Source organism: Perognathus longimembris, chromosome 1 (assembly GCF_023159225.1).
Source record: "Perognathus longimembris pacificus isolate PPM17 chromosome 1, ASM2315922v1, whole genome shotgun sequence".
In the NCBI taxonomy this organism is placed as follows: Eukaryota; Metazoa; Chordata; class Mammalia; order Rodentia; family Heteromyidae; genus Perognathus; species Perognathus longimembris.
Window position 1 is genome coordinate 142,360,597 of NC_063161.1, and position 14,545 is coordinate 142,375,141.

Here is a 14,545-nt window from a genome sequence, read left to right on the forward strand (position 1 = left end):
TACCAACAAGCTGAATAGGCCAGTCAGGGCTCAAGGGATACTTCTTTTAGTGTGGTAACCTTCAAAGTCGAAAAGTGCAGAGATCGTAGAGACAATACCCTGACCAATAGGAGAAAAATCTAATAAATGATTCTAAGTATACCATATGAAGGCATATCTATCCCTTAGTGTAATTTTTCTGCTTTTTAAAAAATTTTATGCTGGTTCTGGAGTTTGAACTTAAGTCATAGGTGCTAGCCCTGATTGTTGCTCACAGCTAGCATTCTACCACTTGGGCTACAGCTCCATGTCCAGCTTTTTGATGATTAATTGAAGATAAGATCTCACAGACTTTTCCACCGGGGCTGACTTGAAGCTGTGATCCTCAGATCTTGCCTCCTATGTAACTAGGATTACAAGCATGAACTTGTAAGTAGAGCCTGGCTCTCCTCCTCCCCCATCCTGTGTATGGGGCAATCTTTAAGACAGTAAAGGACCACAGACATGATTACCTCCCTATTATGTAGAGCAAAAATTATCTCTTTGACCCTGTCCTTGCCACAATAAGATCCCACTCCATTAATAAATGAAATACACTATACTAACAGAGAAATCTGCACCTTCAAAATGTAGTAGTATCATCTGGTGATTGAAGAGTCTTGAGGTATGGAGACAGGTGACACAGAATGGGAATACCCCAGGGGAAAGGATAGGGACAATCAGCGGTGGTTTCCTATGGAAAATAGCAAGTGCATGGCAAAAGTAGTAGCCATGCATGAGATCGCAAGTGACAGCAGAGCAGTCAAGGGACAAAGAGCAGTCACCTCAGTAAGCTCAATGGTTATATAAACTAGTATCAGTAAACTCAGTAACAAGGTGGCATACAAGTCAGTTTTAGAGGCAGAGGAAACATGGAGGCACTAGAAGTGATACTTTGGAAAGATGATATACTTGTGGAAAGAGATATGTTTACAGTAGCTGCTAAGGCATCATCAAGGAACTTGGTCAGAGAACCCAGCAGAAGGAAAGGATTTATGTATAACTGTGACTTCATATTTTGCCCTTTCAGGAAGTTCGTGAGCAATATTAAAATCTGTCCCCATACAGGATCACAATATTCTACAATACTGGAGAACAAATAGAAAAAAAAAACTAGAACTCTAGTGAAAAACTTGAAAAGAGAAAAAGAAACAGACTTAAGAGATCTGGAGTGGGTACCATCCAAAACATGTCTATGAGTTGGAAAATTATTACATATCTAGTGTTATTCTCTTCTGTTTAACCCCTCATGTCTTTCTCTAGTTAACTGTTATGACCCATTAGGGGACCTGACCATTCTCCACTTTATCCAAAATATTTCCAAATATTCCCAGACAGATCTAGAGAGGGTATCTCAAGTGCAATTGACTAAGACCCCCAAACTACATAGGGTATCTGCCATTTTTAATTTCTCCCTTAGACCTGTTCTTGTCAGTTAAACCTGATTATAGCCTCATGAAGATTCTCCTGGAATCCCTGAGGAAATTTGCTCCTACCCCTTAGGTGCTTCCTAGACCAATACCAAGAATGTGAGGATCACGTTGATGAAAAAGAGATCCTTGGAGCCATTTTAATTCAGGGGCATTTTCCATAAATTGTGTCTTGGACTTCCCAAATCTACTGGAGCTTGGGCACTTGCTTTTTTCCATTTCTGCATTGGGTCTTTCTTATGGTCTCTAGAGGCTTCCAAAGGTCCAGTCAGACATGACACCTCCTCTGGCCATTCTGCCAACACTTTCTTACTCTGACTCCTGCTGTTTCTCACTTCAGCCTCTCCATTAGCCTCTTTTGTTCTGTAGTCAGCTGCCCCCTCTGACATAGCGCTTTTTTTCACTTGGAAGCTTTTCTTCATCTATTTATTTACTCATCCCAGTAGGAAAAATGGAAATGGAAAGAGCTGGTCTAGTATTTAGGGTTATGTCTAATGGTATTTCTAGGGTTTGAAAGACAACAGAAAAGAAAGCTTTTCACAGTACCATGAGCCTGCTCAGATTCTTGTGCATTGTTTAAGAAATATGATATACTTCTTTCTCAGTGATTTACATCTGCTGTTAGTCATCAAAGGGATCAGGAAAGCTTTGGAAATGCCTCCTGATGAACCAGGAAGCGACATTTTCCCTTCAATCACAACCCCTAAGGCTCAGATTGCAATTTACACTCATCAGGATGCTAAGTATTTGGACAGATGCCTTCTCTTTGTCACCAGAGCCCTCAATTCAAGAGAAGAGACCAGCAAGATAATCTATGATCCCTGGAATGAGCATTGTACTGGATCAGCCAGAGGTCACCAAAATATATACATGTATTCCCAAGAGGAATCAACTATTTCCTATTTTCAGAACAGGAGTAGGCTCTTCACCAGACAGTGAGATCCAAGGTTCTAACTGTGCTTATACAGTGTAGGATCCCATCCATCCTCTTCAAGTGGTCATCCTTCATTCTATCAACATTGTCGTCAATGTCCCTTCTTTGTACTGACCTTCAGGTCTAGGACTTTTGACCTCTAAACTTGCAACTGAAATAAATTTATATAGCATCACCACAAATGAGCAATGAGAAGTCTGATGTGGTAGTACTGGAATGTTCCTCTTGACAATGGACCATACAAGTTTACATTCTGTATTTTAAAAGAGTTGATGTCATATTTTGAATTTCACAGCAAAATTACCACAGATGACTGAATGTACTGCTGTCCCTCACAATCTTGACTTATCGCAGTGTTAGAGACAATGTACAAGCACCTAAAGAACAGAAAAGATCACATACGCTGCTTTAGCACTCAGTATTTTAGGCATCATCGAGTGAGAGTATTTTTATTAACAAAACAGACACGATGCCTGGCAAATTCATGGTGGCTTTAAAGTGACAAAAAGTGTTTTGTTTTTGTTTTTTAATGAAAGTGAAAAGAATAAATGAGCAACAGCCAGTAGCCACACTAAATTGTTACCAGTTGTGTTACAGTAAGGCATAAAAGGTAAGCAATCTTTTAGAAACAGGCATCTTACTTGAATTAGTATAGGGGCATGTTTCAGGAGACAGACAAAGTTTTGCTGATCTTTCCCAATAATTTAAAACATTTAATAAATGTGGGTGACAGTTGGAAATTTTTGGAATTAAAAAACATCTATGTTGGGGTTCAGCTTTGGCCTTGAGGGGGAAGGGCAATGGAGAGCGCTCCCAAGACGCCACCCTTCCCCCAGCCCTGGGGGAATGCGGAAGCAGGCCACAATTCTCTGGGTCTGGAACCAGAAGAACTGGCTTTGCGAACAGCCCCCAACTTTCTCGCCAGTCCATGTGCCCCCCATTCTCGCGGGCTTTCCCCCTGGGGTTAGCTCATGAGGGGGTCCTATGACAAGCTCGCCAGCCTATAGCCAGCTCTCTGATCGACCACCCCTTCTCTTGTCGCCCCCTACTATATCAACTGCTAGCCACTCCCTTATTAAATCAGATTTGCTCTTGAAGCATCTCTGAGATCCGCGTACGCCTGGCTTTCTTCATGGGTAAGGAGGGAGGTAAAGCGATCTCGTACGGCCGCGTGCACCTGAGGTCTTTCCTGAGCCCCCCACTCCACTCTGGCCTTACCTGCGGGTCGGGTGACCAGGGGAGAGGGTGAGAAAGGGAGCAGTTAGAGTAGAGCCTGAACCCTCGCACCAGGGGAGGCGACCCGAGCCCGGCACATCTAGGTGTTTTGTTTTTTTTTTACAGTTACATGTCTTTATGTGATAATTCATTTTTCATATTATCTTTAAGTAGTTTATAAAAGAATTTCCATTCAACAAAGCACTTTATGAATACAATGCATCTTAATGTCACCCCTTTCAACATTGCTCTCAAGGCACCCTTTCTCTCGTCTTTCTTCATTTTGTAGGATATACATTGAATTTTTTACTAGAAATCTAGTTTGGATATAAAACAATTTATTTGGGAAGTACCTGGTCCTTTCCCTGTCCCCTTGGCACCCATTTCTGAGAGGGAGGAAGGAAGGAAGGAAATGAAGAAAGAAGAGAAAGAAAATGTGACTAAACTAGGCATTGTGGCCCATGTTTATAATTCCAGCTACTCAGGAGATGGAATAAGTTCAAGACCATCCAGAGAAAAATAAAGAAAGAAAGAAAGAAAGAAAGAAATAAGAGCCCCAGCTCAACTAACAAACTGGGCTTTGTGGTTCACATCTGTAATCCAGGATACACAGGAAACATAGGTAGGAAGATCACCCTGTGAGACTAGCCCTGGCCCAAAACAGAAGAAAAAAAAAACTAAAAGCAAGATTTGGCTGAATTATATGTGAGACGCAAGGGATCTATCCTACCGAGCATGAGGCCCTGAGATCAAACTCAAGTATTGCCAATAATTAGAAAGAGGAAGAGGAGAAGAAGAAGGAGAGAGTAGAGGAGGAACTACTGAGGTGGGAGAAGAGGTGAAAGATGAAAGAAAATGGAGGATGAGGAAGGAGAAAGAGAAGTAGAGAAAGAAGGAGTGAGAAGGAGAAGGAGGAGAGAAGAAAGCATAGGAGAAGGAAGAGGAAAAACTAGAGGATATTCTCTAAGAAACTGACAGGAAAGTAATGAAGGACATATCCTGGCTCTCTTCACAGTCTAGAAACTACCCATCATTAGTATCACTTCTCTTCTTGTGCTTGTGCTTGAAATAAAGTCTAAGCAGTTCATGTATGCCGAGGCACTATGGCACTATGGCTCTGGTTCATCCTCACGCTGTCAAATTCTCCTCTTTCACATCTTTTCACATCAATGAAAAGATGAGTTCCCTCTGTAGTCCTAGATCTCTCTGTTCAGCTGTTAATGGAATCTGCCTTCACTCCTCCAAATTGCAGACTTTTTCTAGAACTTCCTAACGTCCCCTTCTACTGGCATGTATGTGCCAGTGTCCCCAGAAATCCACAGTGATAAAGAGCTCCATTCATCCCGTTGCATATCTGTTGTTCATTCAGATTGGCTAAGGAATCCTGAAAAGTCTCTCCCCAATTCAGCCATAATTTAAATTCTTACTTCAAGTTACAATTTTGCATTCAGCATTATTAATATCTCTTAGATGCTCAAAATGATAATCCCTAAGATTAACTTCCCATCTTAACAAAAGAGAGGGAACTTCCTAGATATTTTTTTCAGAATATAAATAGGTATTATCTATCATTTAATTATTGTCCAACGGTTCCTCTGGTGGTTTGATTCTTGCAAATCTTGATATTTTCTTTATAGTCACTCTTGAGTGTGTGATTTCTTATTTCTGAATGTATTTGGGGTTGTCATAAAGGCACAGGGCCTTTGTCTTTATGCTGAGGAGGGACTAAGCTTTTGAGCTAATGATTGGCTAAAACTATGATTTGTATTGAAAGTGTTTTAAGTCCATGTGGATTGCATAACAGCTTTTAATATCTCAAATTCAATGGGAACCAGCTTTAACAAAGACTCAAGATGCCTTGTATCATCAGTATATTGAGCAATTGAAACTTGAAAAGAACACAGAGGAAATAGCATTATTTTTCTCTAACCATCAAGAGCATGGCTATTATTCTCCCTCCCCTTCCTTCTACTCTCTCATTTTCTGGCACATGGAAAGAGAAGAGGATTTATAGGGAAGAGGAAATATGTCTTTTCCTGAACAAAAACTGTTTTAGTTCTTTCTGTATTGGTTGTTATTATTACTTCAACTAACACTAATATTATTGGTGATTTTAAAGTATATTTCGAATGCTAGATCAGTATGTATGTATATCCCCATAACTTTCATTATCCCCATTTTATAGATGAACTAAAACTCAGGAAGTTATGTTCATGGTTACTTAGCAAATAAATGGCAGAGCCAGGATTACAACCCAGAGGTGCAGTGCAGTACCCAAGGCTTGTAATACCTTGATAAGACATGACTACTTCTGTGCTGCAAGTATCTGACTGATGACCTTCTATAGGTCATATGAGTCTTTGGGAAGAGTCTTTTATAGGCCAATAGATCACATGCTACCTTTACATGAGAGATTCTGCACAATCCCCAGTTCTTCATCTCCGTCCCCACAGGGGAAACCTATTCTTTCTTACTATTGTCATCCTTTTGTCTGGTGGCAAGCCCTCTTGGTACCCTACTTCCCTTCCATAGTGTTCACTGGACTCAGAGTTAATGCAACATCCCTGCTGGTGAAGTGATGGAGAACTCTAGTTTGTCCTTCCTTTCTTCCCTCAGGCCCTAACAATTGTGATTCTTTCAAGAAAGTATTTTGTTTTTTGCAACTTAGACTTTAAATTTAAGACTTCAATGCTTAAATACAGTTGAAAAGAGTCAACTAGACATTTTGTAATCATATACACACAAAAACCCATTCAAGATGAGAAGAGCTGGGAACTACGTCATTTCCTTGCCTCTTGTTTTTATTGGGATTCTCTCCTACCTTCACTTGAAGGCTGAGACCCAAAGCTGTTTGTCTGAGTACAGGCTCTACTCCATAGAACAAAGAATGGGGCAATTAGGTCCTAAATGTCTAGTTGTATGTATGTGTTTATGTATCTGGTTACATGGTTTATGAAAGCAGTAGCCTTAGATATTGGGAGATTTTACCAGTCAACAACCAGTAACAAAATTTAAGTAAGTGTATTGGGGTTCATGCTGTAAATGTTTGGAATGGAAATGACAGCCTTTTGATGGAATAACTACAGTGCATTCATAATAGACTAGTTCAATGGAAATCAACTCACTTAAAAACCAGTTTACATAAATTCTGTTTGCCTAATTTGATAGCCCCACTACTACTATTTCTAACATTTTTGAAATATTACCGTGGAGTATTTCTGACTTATTTTTATACTAGTGATATTTATTTTAGAATTTTTACATATCACTGTGTCTTTTTTCGATTTTATTTAATTTTGAAATCTTGCAGAATTCATTAGCCTATTTGCCAAAAGTGAGTGTTTTCTGACATTTTTGCAAAAAGAAAAATTTGGTTGTCAAAATTTTAAGTCCATAATGGCAGAAAATTCACATAAACTCAGGGTTACAAAAATCATGTAGCTTCTCTTGCACATATAAATGAAATAATCAGGAATACAAATTCATTGTATTTCAAGGAGGTTGACTTCTCCAAGTAATTCATTGCAGAATTCTTAGAAATGTCAAAAGAATAGCAGCCAAATTGGACTAAAACCTTCATGGTTTGGATAAAAACTTAAGCTTTGACATTCAGAGAAATTCTAATGCAGCAAATTGGTTTTACCTAGAGCATACATACTTCAGTTTTACCTCTGTAATGAGAAAAAAAAGCCACAGTCTCCACTGAGACCTGAGTTTTTACTACTGTGGGTACAACTGGCTACCTAATTTGCAGAGACGTCTACTAAATAAAAATTCTCAAGAAACTAAGTGTTTCAAGACTAACAACAGAGCATTAGAGCAACCACAAAGCCTTGTGTGACTCAATGCCTAAGTTATACATCCATGAAGCCAGCCTGGCCTAGAAGGAAAACAGTTTCTAACCTCTCCTCTGTTCACTTTCCTCTTGAGAGAGGTCTCTTAACCATGTTCTGGCTTCTTAAGGCAAAGTCTCCTGATGGCTAATTGAGGAAGTCTGAGTTGAGACACTATCTTAGCTGATGATGGCCAACACTCCCTTGTTTGAAACCTGCCTGTTCGAGTAGTATTGGGATTCCTGGTGGAAGCAGAGAACTTTACAGAATCTTGGACACGAGTTCTGTCAAAAAGTTTCTCTTCTAGACTTGGAAATAAATCATACTAATGAAGTGAGCCAGTCCCAAAGAAACATAGACTCTATGGTTTCTCTCATTGGGAATAATTAGTACATGTCTAAGGATAGTCCTAGCAGAAGATCACAATAGCTCAATAGCTATGTCCATATGAACACATAAGATGATGCTACAGGAAATGAACTCCAAGTTATGGAAACAAGTGGTATATCATTGTTGTTGTTATTTTCAACGTACCATGTAAAATGATGCCCTTTTTCTTTTGTCTTTCTTTCCCATGGTTTTACCCCTGATATGACTGTAACTGATTTTAGTACCCTTTTAGTATCTTTTTACATACATTGGAACTAGAGAAGGGAAAGAGAATACCAAAATCGAGAGACAAAGGATAAAAAGACAAACCAATGCAACAGCAATACTTACAAAACTATATGGTATAAACAATTGTACAACTCATGGAGGGGGAAGAAGGATATGGGGAGGGGGAGGGGGGGAAAATGAGGGAGGAGGTAACAAGTTGGATAGGAAATGTATTCACTGCCTTATGTATGAAACTGTAGCCCCTCTATACATCACCTTAACAATACAGAAATTTTTAAAAACTTTCTCATTTAATCACAAGATGCAAATGTATTAACCTTCTTTTTATTTTTTTCCTTCTATTTTCAAATTGATTTCATCTGGGAATGTCCTTTCCTGTTAATAGAATGGAGGTAAGAAGCTATCATTTTTTCAGTGCTTTGTGTAAGTGTGGACATTCCAGTAATTGCCTATTACTCGCTGACCAATGTAACCTTTTGCAAAGTTTCTGATATCTAAGCCTTAGGTACTCTTACAAGGTGATGACAATATTGGAAGATAGGTAGTAAGTACTACTGAACCTTACTGTGAATCACATGCTATGCTAAGAGCTTTTTAAAGGATTATTTAAATATGCCCTCATCACAGCCCTATGAAATAGGGGCCATAACCATCAATATTTTTTTTAAACTAAAGCAATTGGAGAGTTGCACAACTAGTAAATGATGCTGTTGGTAATGGAATCCAGGATTCACTTCTTCAGAATCCTCCTTCACCGCTTTTTCTCACAGTTAAGAAAGAGTATCATCTTATAACCTTTGATAAATTGTAATGTTTAATATGCAGTACTAATCAAAATTGACTGTCTTGTCATAAACCTCTATGAAGTGTGCCAGAATTTCCAACTAATTTTGCAACTGAATCAAACTAAATTCATAATAAGTAATAATTTTAATTATGATAATGACAATTGCAGCTAAGTTTCATGGTACCTTTTTTTTCCTTCCTTTCTTTCTTTCTTTTGGCTGGTTCTAGGCTGGTTCTGGCCTAGGTGTCCGGGCTCTAGGCCTAGACACTGTCCCTGAGCTTCTTTTGCTCAAGGCAAGAGTTCTACCACTTGAGCCACAATGCCACTTCTGGCTTTTTTCTGTGATTTATTGGAGATAAGAGTCTCATGGACTTTCTTGCCTGGGCTGGCTTCTAGCCATGATCCTCAGACCTCAGCCTCCTGAGTAGCTAGGATTACAGCTGTGAGCCACCAGAGCCCAGCTTCGTGGTACTATTATGAGCACCATTTTCTCATTTTGCCATTTCAGTGCCAAACAATTACCATTCCCATTTTTCAGAGGAGGGAGCGAATGCACCCAAGAGTTGTTCACATCACATAGGTAGACGACCCCAAAGCCTACACCTGAGTGTAGGTACAGAGACTTCAGAGCTCAGATCTGTAACTACTGCACTAAAATATCTTACCCCTATAGAACAGAAACTGAGCAGGGTATAGAACTCTAACCATTGATTTGTACTCTATGGAATAAAATTATTTATTACATAACAAAGCTTGATTTGTTTTAAATCTTGTTCCAATTCATACAGTGTTCATGCATTTGTTTACTCTGTAAAAAGTTCCTAACTTATAATGGTGATCACAGCTTTAAGAGACAAAGTACTGACTCGTAAGAATTCCACACTGAATCTGAAGAACCATGTGGCATAACCATGGTAGAAGTTAACGTACAATGTGGGCCTTTTGATGGTAAATAGATGACATATTTGAGTTCCATGCTCTCCAGCACTCCTACCCTCCCAGTTCAGTTTTAAACTAATTATGCAAATCCTGGCATCCTATTAGAAATGGAAACACAAAACCAACTGTATGTCTTTCCTGTACCTGAGGAGTTTACATTTTACTAGGGCATACACACAGATTAATTACAAACAACATAGTAATAGAAACAAACAAATTCTAGTGGCTTAAAGAACAGACCTAGATCATCTACATGCAAGTAAACTCAAGCAAGGAAGTTAAAACTCCTATTAGTCACAAAATAAATGTGAATTAAAGAACAATCTCACATAAGGGGTAGTGAATACCTAAAATCTCAACACTTGGGAGGCTGAGGAGAAGTACAGCCTTGGCTCATAAAAAGCCTGTGACCAGGATGGGTTATGTATCAAGGTCTTGTCTCAAAAGCAAAACAAAACAATTTTTGTTCCATTTTTTTTACTTATAGTAATATATGTGCTCTTAAACGCTGCTAAAAAGAATATTGCTACAACTTTTTCAATTTCGAGTTGGCTACTTTTATAAACCATAAAATGGTTATATTAATTACTGAATAAATCCACTTTTAGTAAGATATCCTGATATAATAGTTATGAATAACTATTTAAAATGACCTTATATTGATTGGTATAATGTATAAGCAATTTACAAAGAAAATGGATGTAAGTGGTTAAAAACCATGTTTTTGAAAAATAACTAATGGCATAGGCCAATATAAATATTAGAATGCTAATAAATTTATAGGTTACAATCATATCTTTCAGATTATATTTTTCATGCTCACTGGTTATAACTCCATGTACACAAATATGCTTACATGAAATCCCAATATACTTGGTTACTATAATTAATTTTTAAATTAAAAATTGTGTTTCTTTTGTGTGCCACTTTTTATTTTGCAAAATAAGTGGGTATTTTTTTTCAAAGACAAGGTCACGTCTTTCTTGCTGAGGACAGCATTGTGCACAATGATATTTGATCTGTATTTTACAGCAGAAGTTGGCAGGCATTTCCTGTAAAGGGCCAGGTATTGACTCAGGAAGGCAGACCTAGCTTCCCCTGCTTGACTTTGCTGGTCCAGCACAAATCCCACGCACTGCACAGAAAGGTGGAAATGGTTCTGATCCAATAAACTTCATCAATGGGTTCCAAATCTGAACTCCATTTAGTTTTCATGTGTTGTTCAATAATTGTCTTTTGGAGTTTTTGCAGCCAGTTAAAATGCAAATACCATTCTTAGCCTCAGGAAAACACAGAGATACTGACAATAAATGCATATGCTTAAAATAATAGATAATCTGGCACAAAAACAAGGAATAGGTACAAATTTCCAGTTCAATATTAGGAATGAGTTAAAGAGCTCTCTCTGTTTTACACTATGGTGACTCCAGTTAATAACAACATAGTATACTCTTGAAAAGTCACCAGGAATAGGCTTTAAATGTTCCCACCACAAAAAGGTATGTATTTGAGAGCGTATAGCTGTATAATTTAGCTGTTCCACAGTATATGAATATTTCAAAACATCATGTTGTATATGATACATATATATCTACATTTGTCAGTTAAAAATGACAATTTTACTTTTAGAAAAACTTAAGAAATAATGTGTCTGTAAATGTGTCTGTACATATACCCAGCTATGAAAATCAGTATTGATCATGATTTAGGTTATGGAATAACTTAAATTACCTTTGAGTATGTGTGATAGTGTCTTGCCATAACTGACCAAGTTCTAACATTTAAGCACAGTATCATAACTCACTAGTTCAATGTTTAATCTGAGTATTGCTTAAAGAATTTGTATTGACACACTGTTCTATGAGCTGTATTTGTCTACCTTTGCCTTAGCAAATGGATCATGTACAAAGACATTAGTATAAATGAATAAATATAGTTCCAGCCATTTTGAAGGAAGCAACATAGAATCCTGGCATTACCTTTGTTAGGAAAGTTCAAGGGCAAACAAAGTAGCTGCTAGGTAAGGAAGGATTTATCTATACCAGAACATAGGCAGGGATAGCAAATAGAATTCCACCAGACAGGAAGGAGACAATGTGTAGACACACTAGAGCAGGGCGTTGTTACAGCCCAGACAAGGACATGGCTGGTCATCCTAATAAACACTTAAAGTGGTATTGTGTGTTACCTTCATGTGAACTGAAAGGTAACAGTGTAAAGTGTTTCATTAAAGGTGATGCTTACATGTTGAAGAAGAGAGAAAAGGGGGTGAGTGGTATAGTGAAAATCATTTCAGAGTTCTAGTTGACTGCATAGAGGTGAAAGGGAGTTATGGGACCAACAAAGATCCATTATTACCTTTATAGAAAGATATCAGGTTTAGTTCATCAGGAGGCAAAATAGTAACAAGCTCCACATGAAATATTAACGTGAATTCTAAAGCAACCAACTTGGTAAAGCATTCCAGAATAATCAGCATTCTGTAAAGGTATCCCTATGACCTCTGACCCTCTGGTCCAATGAGCAGCAGGACCAGCTGGTTCTAGGGTTGCCCCTATAGCAGTCTTAAGAACTAAGGTAGAGAAGCACATCAGGGCTGATTGTGGACCGTTGAAGCACACAGAAAACACCAGTGAAAAGTGTGTGCTCATCTCATTCCCCAGTGGTTGCTAAGAGCTCCTTCTTAATTTCTTTAAATGAGGGGTTTAGGAAACTGAGGGACAAAATGGCCCAAAGTGCCTCTGTTTCTTGCATCTAACATTTGATTGCTGAATAAAATTTGAGGTTTGCAAGTCTCTGAAAAAGGAAAAAAGAAGAAGTAGCAAAAATACTGAAACTGAGCAGACAAAGATAGATTGATGATAGATAGCAGATAAAAGTAATTTCAGATAAATAGCATGTGTTGTGTTGTGTGTGTGTGTGTTTGTGTGTGTGTATATGTGTGTGTGAGAGAGAGGAGAGATAGAGAGAGAAAGAGATGTATATGTTAGTTTCTATATATCCACCCATAAGCTGGAATTGTGAAGCTAATTCAAGCAGAGATACACTGCCCCAAGTGAAGTGCTCATGATCTCAGGATCAGCATAAATATATGGAATATATGTAGTTTTTTTTTCCAACAGGTAAGAGTTGCACAAGATAGTGCTCTTTACCAAGGAAACACCAAAACAATAGCTAAGATCTAATTTTTATTCAAAATTTGTCCTGTTTTTTCTTTTTCACTTTCTATTACATAGCTAAATCTTAAAACTGAGAGAGGATTCAATTTTATTGAGCCATCTTGAGGTTGTTCCAACCTTTCTTTTATTAATATAATTGTTAATAGTCCTTTTCTCTGAGGCTACCTTCATTAATTTTTCTTGAGAACAACTTTTCTTGGATCTATTTTCTTTCACAAAAAAGATGCATTTTGTTTCAATCATGCATGTTTTTGATGTTTATGGAAAAAATCATTTAGCAATTAGCACATGACATCAAAACCCAAAAGAATAATTGAGTGCAGAGACATGGAGAGAATATTTCGCTCTTACCCAATTTACTTGTCCTGTTAAGTGCAAAGTCATATTCTGCTCCTCTTCTTCCCTTTTTCTCAAGCTATTATATATTTCTATCCTAAGTTGTTATAAGAAATGTCTTTAACCTTTTTTCCTCCTAGCACTATAGGATTTACAGTGTTTCCATCATATATTACCCACTGACATACAACAATTTGGGTTTAGGGTAGTTATTTACATTGTGCTGTGTAGAAGGACCTTTAGGGCACCACGTGGTCCAGGGGCTTCTTCCAACACACAGTGAGAATACAGCAGAGCCAAAGAGCTGCTTAGCACTTCCTGAAAGCCATCCCGCACCAGTCTCCTCCCTCCATGTCTTTCTTTTGCCCTCAGTGAAATTCTAGGGAGATGTGTGAGTGAGCAAGGCCAGGTGTGGAAGGCGTTGTGAAGATGTGAGTTCTACACAAGTTAAGAAATTAACTATCACAACATTGTCTTAAAGCTGCAGGCATTTTGGATCAGAATATTTGGTATGCCCCATCATTTGTTAACCATCAAAATGACCATGTTTTTCAGATGAATTTCTTCTCTTTGTAAGAAGCATATGAACTGACTCAACTAAGTGCAGAAAAATTTTATCTAGAAGGCAAATTACAAAAATACCTTATCTATTCAGCCTCTGACCATTCTCAGAGCTTCTCATACCATTTAGCACATTTGGCCTTCACAAAAGCACGTGGAGGTAAAGATGATATAATCACAGCTGTAAATAAAGATAATCTTCAAATGGAATGTTCCAACCAATTTGCTAGTACAATTTCCTGCTTGGTTCTGTGATGCAGATGTAAGGCAAAAAAAAAAAAAAATGTAGGGTGCATGCTAAGGAATAGCACATGAGTGAGAACGTTGACCATTGCTTCTTTCAGTAAACCACACAAAGATAACAAAGGCTACTGCACCCAGTACAGAGGAGAGGTGTGCGACACAGTCCTGGCAAAAGATGCTTTTGTGTTTTTCAACACCTCCTACAAGGACCCTGAGGAAGCCCAAGAGCTACTGGTCCACACTGCCTGGAATGAACTGCAGGCCGTGAGCCCACTCTGCCGGCCAGCTGCTGAGGCTTTGCTGTGCAACCATGTCTTCCAAGAGTGCAGCCCAGGAGTGGTCCCAACACCCAGCCCTGTCTGCAGGTAAAGCTTTCTGTAGGAGTAAATGACAGAATTCCAGTGTCTTGTCTGCAAATCAGAGGAGCTTACAAAAGTAAATGTCCTCATAAG

The 14,545-nt window shown here is 38.4% G+C and overlaps 1 protein-coding gene across 1 annotated transcript in view; it reads left to right on the top strand.

The window, feature by feature from the left end:
* The window catches only part of Musk (muscle associated receptor tyrosine kinase), a 96,869-nt gene that overhangs the window by 61,177 nt on the left and 21,147 nt on the right, over positions 1–14,545 (top strand). Inside the window, exons 11-12 of the mRNA XM_048338893.1 lie at positions 8,434–8,440; positions 14,195–14,458. Of these exons, the coding sequence (XP_048194850.1) occupies positions 8,434–8,440; positions 14,195–14,458 (271 nt within the window). The remainder of the gene's footprint in view (positions 1–8,433; positions 8,441–14,194; positions 14,459–14,545) is intronic.